The sequence below is a fragment of the Onychostruthus taczanowskii genome, unplaced genomic scaffold (assembly GCF_017590055.1).
Source record: "Onychostruthus taczanowskii isolate IOZ18803 unplaced genomic scaffold, ASM1759005v1 scaffold9, whole genome shotgun sequence".
Classification (NCBI taxonomy): Eukaryota; Metazoa; Chordata; class Aves; order Passeriformes; family Passeridae; genus Onychostruthus; species Onychostruthus taczanowskii.
The window spans coordinates 5,981,832-5,995,541 of NW_024506993.1; the positions used below are offsets into that span (position 1 = coordinate 5,981,832).

General features: G+C 47.4%; 1 protein-coding gene across 18 annotated transcripts in view; it reads left to right on the forward strand.

The window, feature by feature from the left end:
* The first annotated feature begins 808 nt into the window (after positions 1-808).
* MAGI1 (membrane associated guanylate kinase, WW and PDZ domain containing 1) overlaps positions 809-13,710 on the forward strand; it is a 338,676-nt gene continuing 325,774 nt past the window's right edge. For 6 of the 18 annotated variants that reach the window (XM_041425910.1, XM_041425911.1, XM_041425912.1 and 3 more), the window contains exon 1: positions 816-1,200. In XM_041425910.1, the coding sequence (XP_041281844.1) occupies positions 915-1,200 (286 nt within the window). In that variant the 5' untranslated portion in view covers positions 816-914. Of the gene's footprint in view, positions 1,201-13,710 lie in introns of all 18 variants that reach the window. The other 12 variants (XM_041425907.1, XM_041425913.1, XM_041425918.1 and 9 more) reach the window with 4 other exon arrangements.

Consider the following 13,710-nt stretch of genomic DNA (forward strand, 5'->3'; position numbering starts at 1 on the left):
ACAAACGGATGCCTGTCCCTTTCCCCAGCAGCCAGACCTCGCTATTAGCCTGTCCAGCTTCTAAACAATTACAAGAGGACAGGACAATGTGAAAACATTATTGATGTCTCAAATTCGAGCACTCAATCAAAAAGCGGAGTGGAGAGCTGAGACTAGGAGCATGCCTTTCACTCAGCCTTGTGCAAGCGCTTTGATACCATTTTAATGACGGGCTTGTGCAAGTTTTTCCTCAGGACTTGTACTTTGTGTCCCCTCCTGTAACAACCACCTGGAAAGCGCAGGTAAGAAGTGATCGCAGCGGTTTGCGTCTGGGAAAAGCCTAGAAATCCTCCCGGGAAAGCAAAGATCTGCCATCCCACATCCCCTGGACCATGAGCATCTCCGGGGGCGCGGGGCAGAGCTCCGGCTCGGAGAAAGACGATTCCAGCCGGGGGGTTCACCCTCGCCACCGCCCGGGGAGAGCCGGCACCGACTTCTCCCTTCGGGAAAGTTGTCCGTGGGAGCGGGAGGAGCCGGAGCCGTCCGCGTGCCGGGGCGGGCCGTGCCAGGGCGCCTGCGCCGGCGGCGCGGAGCGCGGCGGAGCGGGACGGACCGAACTGGAACAAAACAAACGGCGCTTTGTATCGCCTGAAAGGCTCCGCGCCCCGCGCAGCGCCCGCGGAGAGGGGCGGCAACACCGTGCGCCTGCCGGATTTGCTTTTTCAGCGCTTTAAAATTATTTTTAATTTTTTTTTAATTTTTTTTTTCTTAATAAGAGGGGAGAAGGGACGGCGCGGAGGGGCGGGCGGGAGGCGGTGCGCGCCCTCCGCGGGCGCGGGGCCGTGCGGGCGGTGATGGCCTGAGCGGGCGGCGGGTCCGCGCCCCCTGCGCACCTGCCGAGCGCGCTCCGCGGGCGCGGAGGGACGCGCAGCGCCATGTCGCGGGTCGTGCAGAAGAAGAACCACTGGTCCAGCCGGGTGCGGCAGTGCGCGCTGACCCGCGGGCCCGGCGGGCAGCTGGGCTTCGCCCTGCTCGGCGGCGCGGAGCACGGCGAGTTCCCGTACGCGGGCGCGGCGGCGGGGGACGGCGAGGCGGCGCTGAGCGAGGGCGAGCTGCTGCTGGAGGTGCAGGGGGTCCGCGTGTCGGGGCTGCCGCGCTACGACGTGCTGGAAGTGATCCGGAGCTGCAAGGACCCCATCGTGGTGAAAGCCGTCCGACAAGGTGCGAGGGGGACGCGGCGGGACGGGGGGAGCCCTCTGCGCGCTTCCCGCGGGGCTGCGGGGCTGGGTGGCGAGCGCGGGGCCGGGGGTGGCGAACATCAGCCCTGCGGGGCCCCGACAGAGGCACCCACGCGTGTGCGCACCTCTGCGAGGGCACTGATGCACAGGCACCTCCTGAGTCCGGAGCCGGCTGCAGCCGCCCCGCAGTCCCTGCCCTGCGCTAAGCGCAGCGAGCAATTGCGTGAGACTTTCCCAAAGGCACCGCGGAGCCGCCAGCGCTCCCTGCGGGGAACCCGCGCTTGTCCGGGGGAGCTCGGTGTCCGGCTGACCCTTGGAGAGGCTGAGGGAGCTTCACTGCTGGGGGAATGGGGCAGGGATCCCCTCCTCCAGCAGCTGAGCGTCCTTTGGAGCTGCTGAGTGGTTAGTGGAGTCTTGTTCTGAAAGTGCAGCGTGTGTTTGCCGGCTGCCAGCGTGGGAAGAAAAAGCTTGGACTCTCCTGCATCTTCCCTCTCTGGCTGAAAGGTTGCTCAGATTTATCTTTCTTCCCCATGGTTTGCCCTAGGTGAGGGCACATCCGTGCTGCCAGCCCTGCAGCGCACAGGTGAAGGAACAGACAGGTAGCTCTCCTGTTTGGCTGAGGAAGAGGATAGGAAGAGTCCTCCCATGCTGGATTCAAACGATGCCACTTCACATCCGTGTGCGTTCCACAGTCGCTCAACAGGTTAGCTAACAGGCCTGGCTAATAGGCTTGTGATTTCCAGGACAGGACTTCAATTTAGTGCCAAAAAGCTGTTGGAGCTGCCGTAGCCACGAGGCTGGTTGGACGGGCAGGAGGAGCAGGACTGCAGCTGGACAGCCGGAGGTGTGAGAGGTGGAGGAGCTCCCCGAGGTCAGCTCCAAGTGCAGGAAGGAAGGGAAGTTTTCTTCGTGTTGCCCAAGAGATTCTTTAGGGGAAGGTTTATTTGTCATGCAGACCTGTGCATCCTAAAGGTGGGGGTTTCGCTCCGGCTTGTGGTGCAAGGGTTTTTTTCCCTGTACTTCTTTCAACCCAGCTGGTAGCTGCAGACAGCATTGCTGGCCAGCTGGCAGGACTGTCACCTGAAGTCTTGTCCCTGATGAGCTGAGATGAAGGGCTGCAGGTGCTTGTTTCATCCTTGGAACCTCCGGAGCCAGAGCAGATGACAGCGATGGTGTCGAGAGGAGCTGAGCCTGTGCACTGCCCCTCCAGCCCCTGCCCCGGAGCTGAGCCACCAAAGCACAGCGACTTGTTAGTCCCTTCCAGGACTCAGTAGCAATATTCCAGCAAACACTGTCAAACTCCCAAAATACCCAGTTTTTGTTAAACAAATGCCTGTTTGCCCTGCTGCCTTCACTTCACTGGGAAGTGGTGAGGGAAATCCAGCCTGCTGGTTTCCCTGCCCAAGTGGGAGGGGGAGAAAAGCATGAAGAAAAGTATGAGGAAATTAGGCAGAGGTTTTTTTACATACTGATTGTTTTAGCAGAAGTATTAAAATACAGCTTGTGGTGTTGCAACGTGATCGGTGTTGGTGGGTGAAGGAAGGTGTGTACAAAACCCATCCCAACTAAACAATCTGTGATCAAACTTTTTGTTGTTTTGGAAACATGTGTTAGTATAAATAAAACATGTCCTGGGAATAAACTGCACATGACAGAACTTGGTGGTAAATGTGTCTCAGCTCCAGGACAGGGTCAAAAGAACGGGCAGAGAGCTGAGTTTTAGCATGTTGGTTGGGTTTACCTAGAAAGTGGGAGAAAAGGGTTCAAAACCCACTTGTAAGTCAGGGCAGGCACCTAAACCTTGGACTATTCCCATCTACAGCTGAAAACCAAGCCCTTGGTTACTGTGGGGTTGTAGTTTCTTTTTTTTTTTTTTCCTTTCTCCATATTTTTAAGAAATGCTTTATTAGCCAAGAATGTGGAATAGAAATAAATATTTGGTTTTTAAATCACTAAATATTTTTGTAGTCTGGAAAGCCTGTCAATGGTAGCCTGGCATCTGCACGCTGCTCTTTGCAAAGCACAGCTCTCCCTCATGTATCAGAATCATAAGCATGAAAAGGAGAGTGTTTTAATTAAAATTCATTACTTCTGTGTTGATTAAAAATCTGATTATGGGAATGGTAACTGTCATTCAACAGGAAAAGTGTGGCACTAGAGCAGACAGCCAAGGAGTGCGCAGATAAGATTGTAAACATGTTTTTACATAGTTATCCAGATTTTTTTTTTTGACATAGTAACTTTGTAAAAAGTTACCCAGATTTTCCTCCTCCTCACAGTTCGTAGTTTCTAACTGGGTGGTGCTGAAGTGCTGGGGCAATATTAACCTGGAAATGTACACATTTTATTGCCTGTCTGTTTTGTACGACATTTACAAGGCTGGAAAAACAGGAAACTTACTATAAGTTAGTCATTGCAAGTATGAGCAGGAAAATAACGGTTCTGACCTTGCTCTTGGTGAAAGAGACGAGGATGGAAATGTATGTGGAATGGGCTGTGCATGGGCTTTGTCATTCAACCAGAGTTTGTAAACTTACAGGTTCGCTTGCAACATTTTTTATTTCGTTTTGTGAGGGGTAAGTTTGAAAAGTAAGCACAAAAAGGAGGAGCCGCTGTGAAATCTCTTAATGAAAATACAGGTATTTAATGCTGGTTATATGGGATTTCTTGGTTCTTTGCTTACCCTGGGAGGAAGAGTGAAGAAGGCTAAATAAATTGAATGGAGCTTTCTTTCCTTTTTACCTTATGCCCTCTTTTTTGGTATGACATTTGAGAATAAAACTGTGCAATTATAGTTGCCTGTTTTGGGGAGAGAGGAAGAATCTTGCTGCCATGTATCTTAGTAACTTTCAGAACTGTCAAATGTGTGAAAAAACCTCAGTTAACATGTAGTGCTTTTATGACTGACTGTTTCCATCTTACATCTGTGCCTAAGTTCTGATGAAATTGGCAATTAACTTCTGTGGAGTTAATAAATACATTTTTATTATTACTTGGTCAGAGAGTATGGAATGAATAGATTGAATTATAGGAGCAGTGGTCACATATTCTAGTGTAAAGCTAGCATTGCCTTAACCTAGTGATTTCCCAGTTGTACTGTGAATATTGTAGCTTCCTTGAATACATTCACCTTTGTCAAAATAGCTCACTTTGATAAATTGATAATTGATTGATCAGTTACAAAATCAGGCACACTATTTCTTCTCATGGATCTTGGTTAACAGAGTCCAGCACAACAGAAGTTTGTTGCGCCATCCTCCAAAAGAGAAGAATTTAGACTGTATCTATAAAAAAAGGACCATGTTTTGTTTGAGGCAGGATATCTGGGTTCTCATTCTCCTTCAGTGAGAGATGAGCACATTCAGAGAGATTTCCAGGTTTTTTTAGGCTCCTTGGTTCGATGACCTGTGCCAAACCACACCAAGCCAGATGCTTGGTATGGGAAATTGTCAAAGTCAATATGCTTGTAAATTAAATTGGTTTTTCACTTCTCATTTCAACACTTTGCTTCCCTAAAAAGTCTCAGAATCCCAAGCTCCTAATGACCTATTGCTTTGAAACCAGGAGGTGCTGAGAGCAGTTTATGCAATTAATAATTTTGATAGGGCTTTGCAGCTGGGATGATCCCACGGTAGGGAGGAGTTGTGTGCTGGTGGGGTTTTTTTTTAGCCCTGTACAGGGCAGACAGGAGCAGGCGTGATCCCAAGCAGAAACAGTCACTGTTTACCCAGTGCTATCAGCTGCATTTGTTTCTTTTCAAACATTAACTTGACCCTAAGATAAATTCTGCAATACAGTGCAGTGACTCAATGCTTCAATGTCAGGCTGGCATCTGCTCTACATGAGATGTTAAACTCAGTTACGTATATTCATGTGAACAAAACCAGCTTCTTTCAAAAAGTTTGCGTGAGCTGTTATTTGAGTATTTTCCTTTTATTTTCCTGAGAGAGCTTGTGAGATGATTTCTGTTTGTTATTTTGGGATTTTTTTTTTGGTAAAACATTAAAAAAAAAGAAGGAAGAGTTGATGCATCTGTAAATTCCTGCGTGTTTGGTGGTTTGGCACACTCAGGGAAGCAGAGTGTCACTTTGTGAGTGGTGATGCTGAACATCCCTCGCTCAGTGCCCGTGCCTGGCACTGCATAAGCCTGGCAGTGAGTGTGGAGCAGAGCTTGGGGTGGTGTGCTGGGCTAGGGAAGGGAGAGGCTGTTTAGAGTTCCCAGTTTACCTCTGCAGTGTCATGCATGAGCTGCAGAAAGTTTTCCTTCAGTCTTTGCTAGCTCAGTGCCAGTCGCTCGCACAGTGAATTCTCTCAGTCATTTTTCCTTCTGACCCAAATTCTTTCCAGACCCAGGTGGGTTTCAAGTGGTGAGAAAGAAGTGTTGCCATCTGAAAACCTCAGAGATGTTCTTGTATTCTGAATTTATAAGGCCTGTTTTCAACTCTGGCAATTGGACTAGTCGTGAACGAAATGTAAAATAAAACCAGGCAGAATCTCTTCTTCTCTCACTTGGAGCATATTTTGCTACAAATCAGTAGTCTTCTTTCTTTAAAAAAGTACTTAAGGAAGTACTGCACTTAGTAGTCATGAAATTTGTATATCTTGTATTAAAATACTGCCTTGAGCAAGACCTTATCTTTACTGTTCCTCAGTTTACAGTGTAGAACTTGCCAGCATTTAGAAGTTGATCCTGCTTGTGGCAAAGCAGCCATCCATCCTCTTCAGCCATGGAGCAGCACCCCAGAGATGGACAGGAGAGCCCAAGAGCCACACTGTGCCTGTTACAGAAATTTCCAGGAGTTAATGTGATACTTTTCATGGCATGAAAGGGGGTTACGCTTTCCCCAGTAAAATTAATCTTTCCACCCGTTGAGATGGGACTCCTGGCTCCTTCTTTATGGCCAGTCAGATCACAGAGCAATTAAATCACAATTATGGTCTAATTATGAGCAGTCATTCAACACCACTGCAAAATAAGATGTTAACACCATCCTGCATGTTGTTCCATGTTTTTCAGACCGAGTTACAACTCCTGCATGAGTGAATTATTGACTTGCTATCATGAAATTTGAGATTCATCTTCCACGTTAGAAATGTCAGAACTTGTTGTTTGTTTGTTTGGTTTTTTTAACACGTTTGAAAGCCAAACCAGCAGTAGCTCCTTGCATTCCTGGGTTTGGGATTGTCATTTTCTTCTGGTTCAGCTCAGGCTGTGATCATTCATGCATCTCTTCTGGCTGTTCCTGTATCTCTTGATCTGATGCCTGAGAAACACACTTGCTCCTTTGGCAGTGTGTGCGTGCACAGGGAAACATTTGCCCCAGGGCAGCTGCATTAAGGTGTAAAGATATTCAGAGCAGCACTTTTGTGGCTGTGCAGAAGTGATGATTTGAGTCCTCTCTCATTAGATTTCAGCATGGCTCAGTTTGAAGTAATGTGGAAGCTGAGAAGATGCTGCTGCCTCAAGGGCTTTTTTCTATTGCATTAGCAGGGTCTGAGCTGTGGGCAAGGACAGATCTTTGGGACCTCTCCTGAGGTTTTTAAAAATAATTGGCCAAGTTTTTTATTTGCATTCTTTTGCTTAGCTCCAGACACGAGCTATGCCTGCTAGTTATTTCAGGTGTTTGTATTTTTTTTTCACACTTCCTCTGACTTTGACTGGAACTTGTAAATCAAGGCATTTGGTTTTGATCTTTGTGTGCTGCAAGTGACTTAAATTTCTTGGTGAAAAGCACAGAGTAGTGGTTCTGTAAGAGCAAGTGCCATGAATTTATAGAAGGACTATGAAGAATTTTTGGCAAAATGTTAGCTGAAAGCATAGGGATCCTTGCTGTGAGTACTCAGTGGTACTTGGAAGGCTGGTACTCAAACTTCTGCATCCTGTCTGAGCTCCTTCCAGCTCCACGTTCCAATTCCTGCAGCAGCAAAATGCAGATCCTCCTGGTCCAAATTTCTCCAGAGTTTTTCTCTAGCTCAGCCGTGGAAAAGATTTATTTTTGCCTTTTAGAAAGCGAGTATGAAGTGACCTTTTTGCACCAAGGGCACAGGGCTGGGTCTCCCCCCCTGTGATCCCTGGAGATGCTCTCTGCTCCCTTGCCCTGTCACCGGGGGCATCTCCTGCAGGATGGGGACAGCGGCAGCTCCTCGGTGCTGAGTGACAGCTCTGCTGAGCCCGCAGGACCAGCTCCTGCAGAAACACCATTTTCACCACTATCATCACTTCCTCTGTCTCTCTGGACACTTGATGTTTTGTTTTCTCAGTTTGGGCTCTGGTCTCGTGCAGTTTGCCTCAGCATTGGTTTGACAGGTCGGGGTCCAGAGCTGGCAGCCCAATGAGATCCACAGCTTCAGTTTGGGGCTTCCTGCAAGGATCTGGTGTTGGGAAACAGACATAAACCTAGGCTGTCATCCAGATTTTGTTATCTACTGATCTGAGGGAGAGCTGTGGAAGAGGCTGCCTTCTTCCAGAGCAGTTTGGCAGCTTTTGCTTTGCTCTGTTATGTTGGTAAATTGGGATATTTATTTTTTTTCTCCCTTAATTGTAATTTTTTGCTTTTCCTTCTGCACCAAATAGGTGGGCCAGCATCTCCCTTGGCCCTGCAGGAGCAGTATGGCTCAGGGTAAATGGGATATTTTTGTTGAGATCCACCCTTCAGTTTCCAAAGGTCACACACTCCATCCATGCTTCCTCTTGTGACATTTTAAATGGTTTCCAGAATTATTCCACTGCTACAAGCAGGAATAATGGCATCATGCTCTCTGTTAGTCCCCAGCCCTGACTCTGTTATCCTTTGTTTTGTGTTAGTAATATTATTGAAACCTGCAGGTTTCTTTTTTATCTGCCCCTAGTAGACCTTGGAGAAACAAAAGAGTTTTTTCTTCAGGTCCTGATGTTTTGGGTTATATTTTTACACACTTGGCTTTTGGCTAAAGACAGTTCCAGTTTTTATGGTTGTGAGGGTTTGTATTGTAACTTAAAAGAAAAATAAGATTTTAAAAATATTTATTGGATTTCATTAACTGTCCCTTATTAGACTAAACAATAATGCTTACTACACGGTGTGAAAATAATGCAAAGTGCCCTGTCTTCATAATGGAACAGGAAATCAAAACAAACAAAGCCTTTGGGATGACTTGCAAAGTGGAACAGATGCCCTTACAATTGCAAGGCATTTGAATAAGGAATCAGTTTTGCATGGTTTGCTAATCCTTCAGTAAAGAGTTCATTGTCTTGGATTACACATCTGTAATTTTGGAGCCCTCAAGTCAGTGTCTCAGTACAATTAGAGTGGGAAGAGACCGACTTCTTTCTTCATATCCTTAATCTCTGGCTTGTTTTTTAAGAGGAAAACCTCAACTCTGGGTTTTTCATTTAGTTATTAACAAAAAGCCTTTGAAAAAGAAGCTGCCTAAAATACAGCCACTCCCTCAACACAAACAAAGCTGGGCAGATATTGTGTACTTAAAAAAAAAAACCCCAACTTTGATGTTCAACCTGTCTTATTCCAGTGGTACAGATTCTGCATCAAGTGGGTGTTAGACCAAACTGATGACAGACTCAGATGTCTCAGAGGCTTTTGGATGAATAAGAGAGCAGAGTTACTGCCCAAACAGGCTGAACTGGACCGGTGGGGACCTGGGCTGCAGAATAACTGCAAAATGGCTTTTCTTGGAAATAGCGAGGAACATGCCCATCCTCCTCCTTTCCAAAGGCTCAGCTGGAACTCCCAATTAGCAATTTAAACGGCAGGGATACAGGTGGGGGTTCCTGAGCCTTGGAGCAATTCCCTGGAGCCCTGTGGGAGGGCAGGGATGGCTGGAGCGGAGGTGGAGAGAGCAGCAGGAGATACACAAATGATACCAAAAGCTTTGGGTTGGGGAAGAGTTTCCCTGGTCTCCAGTGGAGTTGTTCATGCTGGGTCTGTCTCTAAAAACAACAGACTGAGTGTTTTCTGCAGGACCAGCCAGGAGCATGGCTCTCTCTAGCTGGTGACAGTGCCACAGCAGTCCATCATCTTGTTCTGGCCCTTACAGGAGAGCTGGAGAGGGACTTTTTACAAAGGTGGGCAGTGATAAGATAAGGAGGAATGACTTCAATGCCCCTGAAAAAGAGCAGTGTTAGGTAAGATACAAAGAAAAAGTTCTTTGCTGAATGGGTGAGGGTGGGCAGGCCCTGGCACAGGGTGTCCAGAGGAGCTGTGGCTGCCCCTGGATCCCTGGGAGTGTCCAAGGCCAGGCTGGATGGGGTCTGGAGCAGCCTGGGACAGTGGAAGGTGTCCCTGCCGTGGCTGGGGCTGTCAGAACTGAATGTTCTTTAAGGTCCCTTCCAACTGAAACCATTCTGTGACTCTGTGGTGCAGCTTTGCTGTTGAATATTCTGTTAGGATGTGGTGCCTGCAATATCTGGTGCTGCCCCAGGACAGTGTATGGCTGCCCCACGGGCACGGGGACAGTGGGGGGACAGTGGGGGACGTGTGGCAGAGCACAGCCCTGGAAGAGCTGATCCTGAGGAGCTGGGGGGTGAGAAGTCTCCAGATTGGCTGAATTTGGGGAAAGTGCTCCAAGCTGAGTCTCCTCTTTGCAGTGCTGCTGCCTGGGGGACAGCACTGGAGACAGGACACCTGATGGGCTTTGGCAGCCACTGCTCCAGCCCAGGCTTTGTTCTCTCCCTGTCCTGTGGGTGAAAGAGGGATTAGTCTGGTGCAAAACAAAGAACCATGTTCTTCTCTTTCTCCTGGTATGCATTTTTCCTTAAACAATGAAGTGACTAATATAGAATATCTTCTCCATGTGCTCTGGTAGTGGTTCAGAGGAGCAGCGACAGCCTGACTGCATGAGCAAGTCCAGAGGTTCTGCTGGCTGCTCAGCAGGGACTCTGAGGATCACAGAATCTGCTCTTTCTGAATAAAATCAGTAAGTTGTTTACTTAGTGGGAGGGGCTGGCTTGCTTTGTTGTTGTTAGGTTGTCTTTGCTGGCACCCCGGCAAACGCTGTGTATTTGTTTGATGTGCAAATAGCAAACTTGCTTAGCAATGGTATATAGTGTTTTGTTAACTTGTGTATAGTCTGTGTGCACTGTGGGGTCCTCCCTGTCACCTACGTCTGATTTTATTAATCAAACTGTTTCCAAGTGGAGATCTAACTGCCAAATGCTTTTATTCATGTCCTGTAGCTTTCCTTCTATTTTTTTTTTTTTTAATTAAGAGATACGGGCATGCTGAGATTCTTCCCCCAATTTCATGTGGAGCTATTTTTGCCTGGACTAAGCTACAGTCTATAAATCCCTCATGTTGCAGGAAGCTTTGTTTGCTCCAGGTGGAGTGAGGCAATTAAACCCCCACTGTCTGTCTCTGGCTTTCTGTGGGAGGCGTGGAACTGCTCTGGGCAAAATCCAGATGGGCACTGAGGATATCAGGGCTGTGCTGGTCCAAGGGTTGGCTGCTCAGTGAGGTTACATATAGGGAAAACTATATCTACACACAGCCTGCATCCAGTCCAAGAGGAGGAGCTTGTGAAAATATTGTGTCACCCATCAAAATAGTTTGAATTCTTGGGTGAGACTCTGAGAATATGTGACTGGTGTGTATATATGAATATATAGATATATATATATATATGAATATATATATATATATATATTTATTTAACTTTTTTACTTTAGTATCCTATTGTCAAATGCTGCTTCAGTGAAAAGTTCCAGAATGTCCTTTTCTTCACTCTTGATTTTTCCTTCATAATGGAAACTAACCGCACGATTTCAGCAGCTCAGGTTGCTGAACAGCCAGTGCCATGGGTTTCACCACAAGTGCTAACATTTGTTGTTGGCACAGCTGTTTGGAAGCTGAAGAGTATGAAACCACCACCATTCTGTCTGAGAATGCCCATTATTTCATCATGAGATGCACGAGCAGCCTCAGATCCTGTAGAAACACTGAAAATCACTATTGTGGTGTTCCCGTGGTGAAACTGTTTCGGTGATACTTGTCCTGTAAATCATCTGCAGGAACATGTCGGTTTTTAGAGGTGGTTTGCTCGTGAGACCTCAGTGGCTTTCAGGTTACGTGATGCAGCTGCTGAAGAAGACCCAGATTCCCTTTTCCTGACAAACGCTGGGGGCAGCTGCTCCCTAGACCTTGGTCTGGCCCCTGTGAGTCATTCTGAGCACACAGGAGGGAAATCCAGAGTACACCTATAAAGTGTAGCTCGGAAAGGTGCCCAGTTTCATCCTGCACAGAGGCCTCTGGCATGTTGAAGGCCATAAAATGGCATTTAGCTCCCTCATTCCAGGGGCAGGTGGCAGTTACACTTTAACACAGGGTCACTCCTTTACGAGGATGGGAAATGTGGTGAATACGTGCGTGCATGATGTCAGTCTGTCAAGTGTGGTAAGTCTGGGGCCCTCTTGTGCCAGGCAGTGCGTGGACCTGAGAGTTGTCCCTGCCTGGGTGTTTACAGGAGAAGAATGAGGGCTATGGAGAGCTCAGTGATGAGTGGAGAGGAGAAAGACAAGCACAAAGGCTGTGTGGCTCAGTTGGGATGTTTGGGCATGGACCCACAAGTCTTGGCTCCCTCTTGCTGTGCTGTGGGGCTCTGCTGCTTCCCAGATCCTCATTAAAACAGGGGAAAGAGTGAATTGCCTAAGCTAGAACAGCTCCCTTTTTGCATTGCCAGGTTGTCCTGCTCAGGTGGAGCTTTGCCACAACAGTGTTTCCATAAAATGCCCTATAGTTTCTGGTTTTTTTTTTTTAAATTTGTGGTTATAAAACCTGTTAAAGGCTGAAATTTTTATCTGCAAAAGAGATGGATTAGGGACTAGCCAAGGTGACTTTTCCATTTATTTTTCTTTTCTGTTGCCAATTTTCCAGTTGCATTAGTTGATGCTAGAAATACCCACGTATCAGTTTTTCCAGGAGCTAAATACAAAGAGGGATTTTTTACATAGTTCTGAGCTGGGATAGGATATCTTGGTCATATTGCAGGCTGGCAAATTTGGATGTGCTGAAGTTGTTGCACATGAGAAAAGCCCCAGTAAAAATGAGAGTGCTTAAATTTAAGCATGTGCTAACGTAACACATTGCAGAGGGCTTTTTGTGTCTTGTCTGTAAAAGATGCTATAATCAGCACTTAGAGGCTTGCCTAAACCAGTGTGGAAATTGCTGTTTGCCTAAAAAGCCGGGCAAGTTGTCACAATCCCAACATTAAAAGGCTGTGGAGGATTAACCAAAACCTATTTCCAATTGATTTAGTGCGGCTCAGCCGTGTCCTGCCGGGGACCGTGGTGCTTTGATCTGCTCTGAGTCCCCAGACCAAGCGGGTGAGTTGGCACTGCATCTCGCTGTGATGGCTCTGCCTGCATCCCCCTGAGGATGCTGAGGAAAGAAGGGAGCCCTGGCTCGCCACAGTTCGCTTTTATTTGCTCTGTTCCTCTCGCACTCGGCAGCGGCTGCCGCAGCCGGGGCTGCCCGGATGGGATCTCGCCCCTGGCAGGGACTTACAAGCATTTTTCCACCGTGCAGTTGAGTTGGCAGGGAAGGTTCCATCAGCTGCCTGGCTGGAGCCTGGCTCAGGATGTGCTGGATACAATAATTCGTTGGTGGAATTCTGACAAAAGAGTGTTTCTGCTGCCTGCGGCACCTCCTGCCCTCCAGGCCCTGGGTGTGTGCTCAACAGGAAGGTTCAAAACTTTCCTTCAAAAAGCTAGGGACTTTTTTAGCAGTCTTACAGACTTAATTAAAACTCGTGTTCCTCTTTTCCTGTATTAGTTGCAGATGGAGGTAGGTTTTACAAATAATAGGTGACTTTTGATGCTGTTCTGCTCCGGCTGCTCCATTTTTGTAAACCTCAGGCATCTTCCAGCAGCTTGTGGGCTTTGTCAAGCAGAGCCTGCTCCTCCCTGAGCTCTGGCTGAGGAAAGGCTTCCCATTAGCAACACCAACTGATAAACAAAACTTCATCAAGGCCTCCAAAGGGCAGAGCTTTCAAGCACTGGGACGCAGCAGCAGCGCTGCTGAATGCTGATAGCTGTCTGAACTGGTGGCAGAAACAGCAGAGAATATTTATGGTGTGCTTATTTCTCTTCAGAGTCCCTGATGTAGAAGAGACTTCAGCATTATGGTCCATTGTAATGGATCATGTCAGAGGACTTTTTGCCATAAAAACATTGTTTCTAGCTCAGGTGCAGCTAAAAGGTACTCTCAGCCTCAGTTCTCCTTCAGCTGGTATTGCACATTGGTGCCTCGTTATACCCAGGTGAGCTTTAAGTTGTAACATTTACAGGAAATGTGACTGAAGCTTCCCCCTCTTGGAGGTAAAGATGCAATATCTGCATTTCTTAGCCCTGGCTCAAGTAGCTGCCTTGGAATCAAGTTTAAAAAATGGCAGAATTGTAAATGCATTGTTTTCCCCTTCTCTCAACTCTGCATTTCCTCTGCAGTGGTCAAATCAAACAGCAGTGACATTTCAAAGTCTTCCTGAATGGCAAAATTAGAAATAC